The sequence below is a fragment of the Bubalus bubalis genome, chromosome 4 (genome assembly GCF_019923935.1).
Source record: "Bubalus bubalis isolate 160015118507 breed Murrah chromosome 4, NDDB_SH_1, whole genome shotgun sequence".
Lineage (NCBI taxonomy): Eukaryota > Metazoa > Chordata > Mammalia > Artiodactyla > Bovidae > Bubalus > Bubalus bubalis.
This window is the reverse complement of record NC_059160.1, coordinates 62,225,899-62,236,694: the sequence shown is the minus strand read 5'-3', so window position 1 is coordinate 62,236,694 and position 10,796 is coordinate 62,225,899. Positions and strand designations below refer to the sequence as shown.

At 38.1% G+C, this 10,796-nt stretch overlaps 1 protein-coding gene across 1 annotated transcript; it reads right to left on the bottom strand.

Annotated features, from left to right (window-relative positions):
- Positions 1–7,023: 7,023 nt before the first annotated feature.
- LOC102411259 (olfactory receptor 6C2-like) lies at positions 7,024–7,959 on the bottom strand. The gene has a single exon (XM_045165197.1). The coding sequence runs from the start codon at positions 7,957–7,959 to the stop codon at positions 7,024–7,026; it is 936 nt and encodes a 311-aa protein (XP_045021132.1).
- Positions 7,960–10,796: the final 2,837 nt, after the last annotated feature.

Here is a 10,796-nt window from a genome sequence, read left to right as displayed (position 1 = left end):
CCCATGCCTTCAACCTTTCTCACCATCAGGGCCTTTTCCAATGAGTCAGTTCTTTGCATCAGGTGGCCAAAGTACTGGAGTTTCACCTTCACCATCAGTTCTTCCAGTGAATATTCAGGACTAATTTCCTTTGGGATTAACTGGTTTGATCTCCATGCAGTACAAGGGACTCTCAAGAGTCTTCTCCAACACCACAGTACAAAAGCATCAATCCTTTGGCACCCAGCCTTCTTTATGGTCCAAATCTCACATCCATACATGACTACTGGCAAAACCATAGCTTTGACTAGGTGGACCTTTGTTGGCAAAATAATGTCTCTGTTTTTTCATATGCTGTCTAGGTTGGTCATAGCTTTTCTTCCAAGGAGCAAGCGTCTCTCAATTTCATGTCTGCAGTCACCATCCACAGTGATTTTGGAGCCCAAGAAAATAAAGACTGCCACTGTTTGCATTGTTTCCCCGTCTATTTACCAGGAAGTGATGGAACCGGATGGCTTGATCTTCATTTTTTGAATGCTGAGTTTTAAGCCAGCTTTCCCCACTCTTCTCTTTCACTTTCATCAAGAAGCTCTTTAGTTCCTCTTTGCTTTCTGCCATAATGGCCGTGTCATCTGCATATCTGAGGTTATTTATATTTCTCCAGCAATCTTGATTCCATTTTGTGCTTCATCCAGTCTGACATTTCACATGATGTACTCGGCATACAAATTAAATAATCAGGGTGATGGTACTCTGATTTTTATTTAATCTTGCAGTTTTTATTGTATTTATCCTATTACAATAATATCATTTAAGTTCTCACAAGATGACAGAGTAGAAGGACATGCCCTCATCATCTCCTGTGAGACCCCCAGAATTACAACTCAATGCTGAACAACCATTAATAGGAGAATGTTGGATCCCACCAACAAAAGATAACCAACATCCAAGGACAAAGGAGAAGCCCCAGAAAGATGGTAGCAGGGGTGAAATCTCATTTAGAATCAAACCCCATACACTCCAGAGATGCTTAGTGGGCTCAAACAAAACTGTGTGCACTCCAGGAAGAGGGTGTTTGCTATGACCAGTGTGTTCATCACTGAGGAAGGCTTTCTTGTCTCTCCTTACTATTCTTTGGAACTTATTCAGTGATCAATAAAAGATATGAAACTGAAAGATGAACTCCCTAGGTTGGTAGGTGCCCACTATACTATACTACTAGAGATGAGTGGAGAAATAACTCCAGAAAGAAAGAAGAGATGGAGCCAAAGGAAAAACAATGCCCATTTGTGGATGTGACTGGTGATGAAAGTAAAGCCTGATAATGTAAAGAGCAATATTGCATAGGATCCTGGAATGTTAGGTCCATGAATCAAGGTAAACTGGAAGTGGTCAAACAGGAGATGGAAAGAGTTTACATTGACATTTTAGGAATCAGTGAACTAAAATGGATTGTGATGGGTGAATTTAACTCAGATGACCATTATATATACTACTGTGGGCAAGAATCCTTTAGAAGAAATGGAGTAGACCTCACAGTCAACAAAAGAGTCCAAAAAGCAGTACCTGGATGCAATCTCATAAAACGACAGAATGATCTCTGTTCATTTCCAAGACATACCATTCAATATCACAGTAATCCAAGTCTATGCTCCAACCAACAATGCTGAAGAAGCTGAAGTTGAACGGTTCTATGAAGACCTACAAGACCTTCTAGAACTAACACCCCTCAAAAATGTCCTTTTCATCATGGGGGACTGGAATTCAAAAGTAGGAAGTGAAGAGATACCTGGAGTAACAGGCAAATTTGGCCTTGGAGTACAAAATGAAGCAGGGAAAAGGCTAACAGAGTTTTGCAAAGAGAAAGCACTGGTCATAGCAAGCACCCTCTTCCAACAACACAAGAAAAAACTCTACACATGAACATCACCAGAAGTGTCAATACCAAAATCAGATTGATTATATATTTTTGCAGCCAATGATGGAGAAGCTCTATACAGTCAGCAAACAACACTGGGAGCTGACTGTGGCTCAGATCATGAACTCCTTATTGCCAAATTCAGACTTAAGTTGAAATAAGTAGGGAAAACCACTAGACCATTCAGGTATGACCTAAGTCAAATCCCTTATGATTATACAGTGGAAGTGACAAGATGGAGGGGCCTGGAAGGCTGCAGTCCATGGAGTTGCTGAGGGTCGGACACGACTGAGCGACTTCACTTTCACTTTTCACTTTCATGCACTGGAGAAGGAAATGGCAACCCACTCCAGTGTTCTTGCCTGGATAATCCCTGGGACGAGGGAGCCTGGTGGGCTTCCGTCTATGGAGTCGCACAGAGTCGGACATGACTGAAGTGACTTAGCAGCAGTAGCAGCAGTACTCCTTGGAAGAAAAGCTATGACCAACCTAGACAGCAAATTTAAAAGCAGAGACATTACTTTGCCAACAAAGGTCCGTCTAGTCAGAGCTATGGTTTTTCCAGTAGTCATGTATGGATGTGAGAGTTGGACTATAAAGAAAGCTGAGCACCAAAGAACTGATGCTTTTGAATTGTGGTGTTGGGGAAGATTCTTGGGAGTCCCTTGGCCTGCAAGGAGATCCAACCAGTCAATCCTAAGGAATCCTGAATATTCATTGGAAGGACTAATGCTGAAGCTGAAACTCCAATACTTTGGCCACCGGATGCAAAGAACTGACTCATTGGAAAAGACCCTGATGCTGTGAAGGATTGAAAGCAGGAGGTGAAGGGGATGACTGAGGATGAGATGGTTGTATGGAATAACCGATTCGATGGACGTGAGTTTGAGCAAGCTCTGGGAGTTAGAGATGGACAGGGAAGCCTAGCATGCTGCAGTCCATGGGGTCGCAAAGAGTTGGACACAACTGAGCTACTGAACTGAACTGACTAAATATCATTTATTATTACCAAAGAATTATTCATATATAATTAATGTATAAATACTTTGTGCTCAGTTGCTCAGTCATGTGCACCCTACAACTCCATGGGCTCTAGCCTTCTGGGCTTCTCTGTCCATGGGATTCTCCAGGAAAGAATAGTGGAGCAGGTTGCCATTTTCTTCTCCAGGGGATCTTCCTGACCCTGGGATCAATCCCATGTCTACTGAGTCTCCTGGGTCTCCTGCATTGGCAGGCAGACACTTTACTACTGAGCCATGTTGGAAAACCCAACATTTTATGTTTGTATTTTGTTTATGACACATCTCGCTCAATTTTAGTACTAGTAATTATTCTTTGGGCTCTTCCTTGAAACTCTCTTGATGCCTCTGCTGAGGCAGGTACAGTTACTTGATAAAATAGCTCCATTCAAAATCAATAAAAGTAGTTTTGGATCCTAGTTATGTCACTTGCTAGTGATAGTTTACTTAATTTAATTTTTATTTCTCCATATTTTTCCAGTGAAAATTATGACTAAAGTGTGGGGTAATTTTCAGGTTTATCAGTATTATGAACTTTTACTATCAATTTTTAATAAATTTTGGCTTATATTCTATTTCATTAAAAAGTTTAAAGATCCCTAATGTTACTTTTGTATTTTTCATGTTCCTATAAAATTTCTCATTTTGCATTATCAGAAGTACTCAAATCACCATGTCAGAAGATGATTTATTGCATAACCAATATTTGTCTAGGTGCCAGGAATAAGAAAGTCTATAATTTGACACATGGGTTAAACTTCTCCAAGGCATTTACCGCTTAGAATAGAGTAAGAACTTAGAATAAAGAAAAAGCAAACATGAAAGTGTAGTTTGATAAGAGATATGAGAGCAGCAGATAAGTGATGACAGGTGTGGATGAGTAAGACTAATCGAGTCTTGATGGTCATGTTGGTGGAGGAAGAATAAGACAATATCAGCAAAAGATTTCTTGTGGAAATGTCATTTAAAATGGAGGACCCTGGAACTGTGTAGCTGAAATGAGTGGAAAATTCCTGCCTGCAGGTGCCATGATAAATAAAGTCAAGTAAGAGAGCAAACGTCAAAGGACATTAAAGTAGGCTGATTCTGAAAGTTCAAGACTGTGAAGAATTTAACAAGTAATTAAATGCTGTTCTTTTCTTGAGAGCTGTAATTGGGTGCATATTTTGAACTCTTGGAAAGACTAAGTTTTCATTTCAAAAATAAATAAATCATTTTACTGAAATTAGTATGCACATTTTCCCCATCTCCTGCATATTTGGGTTGCTGCTTATTTATTTATCTAGCCCAATGGGGTTCCTTAGACTTTCTGCTTTGTCTTTATGATTTAACATTTCAGTAGTTACAATAGTGTCAATCTCTTTTATGAAATTTCAACACAGGTTTTAATCCTTAGCAGACATTACAAAGGCATTTCTATCTTTAATCTATGTTTTATTGGTAACTTTTTTGTCTTTTTTAAATTTTTTAACTTCACAGTATTGTATTGGTTATTGGTAATTTAAAAATAACTTTTATATTGATTAGATGCATTTAATAAATACAATAAATATGTAAATTTTGACTTAAGGCTTTCTTATTGGTAAAGGCTTTTTTGAAATTCTTTTTTGAAATTTTATTTTATTTTTTAACTTTACAATATTGTATTGGTTTTGCCATATATCAATGTGAATCCGCCACAGGTATACACGTGTTCTCCATCCTGAACCCTTCTCCCTCCTCCCTCCCCGTACCATCCCTCTGGGTCGTATTTCTTTCTTTTTTATTAATTTTTAAATTTTATTATTTTTATTTTTACTTTACAATATTGTATTGGTTTTGCCATATATCAACATGCATCTACCGTAGGTGTACACGTGTTCCCCATCCTGAACCCCCCTCCAACCTCCCTCCCCATACAAAATATTGCTTTAGAATTTTGAGAATTTTTTCCTTGTTACCAGTGAAAATAGTATTCTTTCTTTTTAATATTATTTCTTTCCTCATTTGAGTACTTTTTTTTTGAAAAATTATATGTAATATTTTCAGGACTGTGAAAGAATGTTTGAGAGTGAGGACTTCCTTAGATTTTCTTTATTTTTTTGGTAAAGTTTGTAATTCTCAAAGATTTGATTTATAAAGGGGCTATTGTTCAGTCACCAAGTCATGTCTGACTCTTTGCGACCCCATGGACTGCAGCAACCTAGGCTTCCCTGTCCCTCACCATTTCCCAGAGTTTGCCTAAGTTCATGTCCATTGAATTAGTGATTCCATTCTACCATCTCATCCTCTGTGGCCCTCTTCTCCTTCTGCCTTCAATCTTTCCCAGCATCAGGGTCTTTTCCAATGAATCAGCTGTACGCATCAGGTAGTAGAAGTGTTGGAGCTTCAGCTTCAGCATCAGTCCTTCCAGAGTATTGAGGGTTTATTTCCTTTAAGATTGACTGGTTTGATCTCCTTGCAGTCCAAGGGACTCTCAAGAGTCATCTCCAGCACCACAATTAGAAACCATCAATACTTCGGTGCTCTGCCTTCTTTATTGTCCAGCTTTCATATCTGTCATTGACAACTGGAAAGACCATTGCCTTGACTATATGGGACTTTGTAAGCAAAGTGATGTCTTTGCTTTTTAACACACTGTCTAGGTTTGTCATGATCTTAGCTTTTTTTTTTTTTTTAATTGAATTTTAAGCTGGCTTTTTCACTCTCCTTCACCTTCATCAAGAGGCTCTTTAGGTCCTCTTTGCTTTCTGCCATTAGAGTGGTGTCATCCGCATATCTGAGGTTGTTGATATTTCTCCCAGCAGTCTTGATTCCAGCTTGTAACTCATCCAGCCTAGTATTTCACACGATGTGCTCTATGTATAAGTTAAATAAACAGGGCGACAATAAACAGCTTTGTTGTACTCTTTTCTCAATCCCGAACCAGTCAGTTGTTCCATACATGATTCTGACCATTGCTTCTTGACCTGCATACAGGTTTTTCAGGAGACACGTAAGCTGCTCTGGAATTCCCACCTCTTTAAGAATTTTCCATAGTTTGTTATGATCCACACAAAGACTTTAGTGTAGTCAATGAAATAAAGATAGATGCTTTTCTGGAATTCCCTTGCTTTCTTTATGATCCAGCAAATGTTGGCAATTTGATCTCCAGTTCCCGTCCCTTTTATAAACCCAGCTCAAACATCTGGAATTTCTATACAGAAGGGAACTATAGAAATGACTTAATCAGAATGGAAGACCAGATTTCACTTAGGAAGAGACAATAAAGGATATCAGATCAGATCAGATCAGTCTCTCAGTCGTGTCCGACTCTTTGTGACCCCATGAATCGCAGGACGCCAGGCCTCCCTGTCCATCACCAACTCCCGGAGTTCACTGAGACTCATGTCCATCGAGTCAGCAATGCCATCCAGCCATCTCATCCTCTGTCATCCCCTTCTCCTCTTGCCCCCAATCCCTCCCAGCATCAGATTATTTTCCAATGAGTCAACTCTTCGCATGAGATGGCCAAAGTACTGGAGTTTCAGCTTTAGCATCATTCCTTCCAAAGAAATCCCAGGGCTGATCTCCTTCAGAATGGACTGGTTGGATCTCCTTGCAGTCCAAGGGACTCTCAAGAGTCTTCTCCAACACCACAGTTCAAAAGCATCAATTCTTCGGCGCTCAGCCTTCTTCACAGTCCAACTCTCACATCCATACATGACCACTGGAAAAACCATAGCCTTGACTAGACGAACCTTTGTTGGCAAAGCAATGTCTCTGCTTTTGAATATGCTATCTAGGTTGGTCATAACTTTCCTTCCAAGGAGTAAGCGTCTTTTAATTTCATGGCTGCAGTCATCATCTATAGTGCTTTTGGAGCCCAGAAAAATAAAGTCTGACACTGTTTCCACTGTTTCCCCATCTATTTCCCATGAAGTGGTGGGACCGGATGCCATGATCTTCGTTTTCTGAATGTTGAGCTTTAAGCCAACTTTTTCACTCTCCACTTTCACTTTCATCAAGAGGCTTTTGAGTTCCTCTTCTCTTTCTGCCATAAGGGTGGTGTCATCTGCATATCTGAGGTTATTGATATTTCTCCCGGCAACCTGAAAATTGTTAAGGGAACCTGACTTCAACATTCTCTTAGTTCTTTGAGACCAGTAGAATTCTTTTGAGTAAATCTTTAAATGCTTGTTTCACTTGTTTGTTCCTCAGAGTATAAATAAATGGGTTTAACATGGGGGAAATGGAAGTCGTAAGTATTACTACTTGCTTATTAATAGTCACTTCATCTTTTGATGGAGGTTTGATATAGACAAAAATGCAGCTGCCATAGGTGATAGAAACCACAATAAAGTGGGAAGAACAGGTGGAAAAAGCTTTTGTCTTTTGCTGAGCAGAGGGGAATCTTAGAACTGTTCTGATGATACATATGTAGGACAGAACAACACATGTAAGAGTCATGATAAATATCAACACACAGCAAACAAGAGTTATCTCTTCCATGAACCATGGATCTGAGCATAAGATCTTCAGGAGTGGATAAACATCACAAAAAAAGTGATCAATGACAGAGTCACAGAATTCCAGGTTCAGTCCCAAGCAAAACGGTGGAAAAACAATTAAGAAAGTGGTTATCCAACAGCAGAAGATAAGCATTTTGCAGAATCTGTGGTTCATGATGGTCATGTAATGCAGGGGTTTGCAGATGGCTACATAGCGATCATAGGACATGGTGACCAAGAGAAAGAATTCTGTTATACCAAACATATATGTAAAAAATAGTTGGGACAGGCAAGCATTATAAGTAATGGTCCTGTCTCCTGTTAATATACTATATAAGAATCTAGGAATGCAGGCAGAAGTGAATGAGATTTCTAAGAAGGAAAAATTTTGGAGAAAAAAGTACATCGCAGTTTTAAGGTGAGAATCCACTAATATGAGGGTTATGATGACCAGGTTTCCAATTATATTCAACATGTATGTGATGAGTAGAAATATAAAAGTCAAAATCTGCATTTGTAGGTTATCAGTTAATCCCTGGAGGATGAAACTGAATACTGATGTGTGGTTTCTCATTTCTGGGCCCTGACTTCTGTACAGTCTTCCTGCAAAACTGAGGGAGGTATAATCTGACAAGAAAGTGAGAAAATGTTTTACAGTAGCTTTTGTTTAGAAAAGCTAAACAATATATCTTACATGTATTATCTGTTACCCAATAAGTGAGTATTTTTAACTAATTCATGCTGTAAGCTCTGTTGATATATCCCTTGATAGGTTAGAAACTTGGCATTCAAACATTTTTGACCACAAAATATGGTGAGATATGCATTTTATATTGTAATTTACTGTACATGCAAACACACACAAATATATATACTTACACAGCTTTGCAAAAAGAATTTAAGTAAAATGCTAACCCTCAGATGCCCTGTTTTCTGATATTATACATGTAATCTATAAAGATTACATATCAACCACTATGCTGTATATCTGAAACTTAATATCAACTATACTACAATTTTTTAAATAAATAAATGCAAATATGATCACATTGATTTTACAGTCTGCTGAATGGTTGTAACCTGTGTTTGAATAAAAAGACATTTCATTTTTAATGGTTTCTTTAAATAATACTCTCCAAGTAATATCTAAATTTTCTCTGATATTTTTAAAATGAACACTATCATTTTAGCATATACTTCAGAATAGATCTTTTATAGCACATTTTTCCCCTAGGAAAAATGAAATAATTAATTTTAGGATATTCTGTTTTCTAAGAACATGTCACATATCACTAATTGAAATTTTGCACAGTTTAATTATCTGGTTGAAGGGTTTCTTTTCCCCTGGATAAATTGAAAACAAATGACAGTTCTGTATCAATTTGCCAAAGCAGTTGAGGATTCTGTTCCACTGATATGACAAGCCTATACTTAATATACAAAGTATGGTTCATATATTGAAACTTCCTTGCTGAGGTCTTTCTTATGACTTTCTACAATTGTTTATACCTTTAAGTGATTGTCACTGATTTCCCACTTTGGTGCACAACACAGAGAGTATTTGACACATACTGAATTCACTAAGCGAAAATATGTTTTGTATACAGCTGAAGAATATTATTCTTAATGTGTATCATTCAGTCTGATATGTATCTGCCTGAAATACTCAGACTCCTTTTGATCAAGTCACTGATGTTATAATCATCTGTAAGTATTAAATATATTCTCCAGTCTGACTACCATCTTTAGATTATAATAAATTTCTGTAACTCCATCCAGACTTTCAACCTTCTCAGTTGCTTCTGATAAGGCTTCTAAACATGCCACTCCACTGAAACACCATGTGGCAATTTTAGCTGTTATTTCCTTAAGTTTCAATGAAGTGTAGACCTTTTTATTTGCACCTTTTGTTGCAATTGACCAAATTGGTCCATCTATCCTGATGCTTATGTTGTTCTAGATGCATTTTTTGCACAATATCCACACTCCTGGTTTTTGTTCTGCCCTTCTGGTTTCTCCTTTATAAGAACCTCTTCCTCTATTCATCTTTATAACACAGATATTTCTCACACTTTGCAAGTACACCATCTTCTCTGCTTATCTAGGAATTTTTTTCTTGAAATTGTTGAAATCCTGTGACATCAATTTATTATTTGAAGAAAAAGGAGCCTATTATACAAAGTGAAATAAGTCAGAAAGAGAAAGACAAATACTGTATATTAATGCATATATATGGAATTTAGAAAGATGGTAACAATGATCCCACCTGCAGGGCAGGAAAGGAGACACAGATGTAAAGAACAGACTTTTGGACTCAGTGGGAGAAGGTGAGGGTGGAATGATTTGAGAGAATAGCACTGAAACATGTACATTACCATATGTAAAAGAGATGACCAGTGCAAACTGGATGCATGAAGCAGGGCACTCAAAGCCAGGGCTCTGGGACAACCCACAGAGGTAGGGTGGGGAGGGAGGTGGGGAGGTTCAGGATGGGGGGACACATGTACATATTTTTGATGTATGGCAAAAAACCACCACAACATTGTAGTTACCCTCCAATTAAAATACATTAATTGAAATTTTATAATTATAAAACATTGAATATTTAATATTACATCTTTCAATGTTAATCATCTTCATCTGACAATTTCCCACTCTCTTTAAGCACACATGTTCACAGTGGGATGCCTTCTCCACTGCATCTCTGTTCACTTCTTGCTTTACTCCTTGTTCTCTGTTCTAAAACCAAAAGCTAATTTGGATTGATCTATATGAACAACTGAAATGAAGCTAGAATTTTATTAGCCTAACCCTATCTTGAAACTCTATTGACACTGCAGGTATATTTTCACTTAATTCCACTGTTTCTCTGACCCAGACACAGGGAAATTCTATTTCTTTGTTTGGTGGTCTTGGAGTTATGGAGAGTGGCTCTAGAAACACACCATGTGAGAGTCAGGTATTGTAGTCATCGTAGGTGGACTATCTCTCTGGAAAGTATTTTTATCAAACCATTTGTGCTTTTCTCTCCTGGTGAATCCATCTGTTTGCTGTTTCTGACTTATATCTGGCATTTATTGACTTGTCCCTCCATTTCCTGTTTAGACTTTTGGAGGAGTCTCCTAACCTCCAAAACCACAGTAAGAACTATGTGTTTTGCCACACAGTGTGTTTACATTGTATTTAAAATCCCATTGAATGTAATAACCACAGAACTGAAGGATTCTGCCATATATAAATAAATGTAGATAATACTTACCTTTAAGGACTTCCCTGGTGACTCAGCAGTAAAGAATCCACCTGCAATGCAGGAGATGCTGGTTCAATCCCTGGGTGGGGAAGATTCCTTGGAGAAGGGAATGGCAACCCACTCTAGTACTCTTATCTGGGAAATCCCATGGACAGAGAAGC

Coding starts and splice junctions, on each gene's coding strand:
- LOC102411259 (XM_045165197.1), bottom strand. CDS start 7,959: ATGAGAAACCACACATCAGTATTCAGTTTCATCCTCCAGGGATTAACT.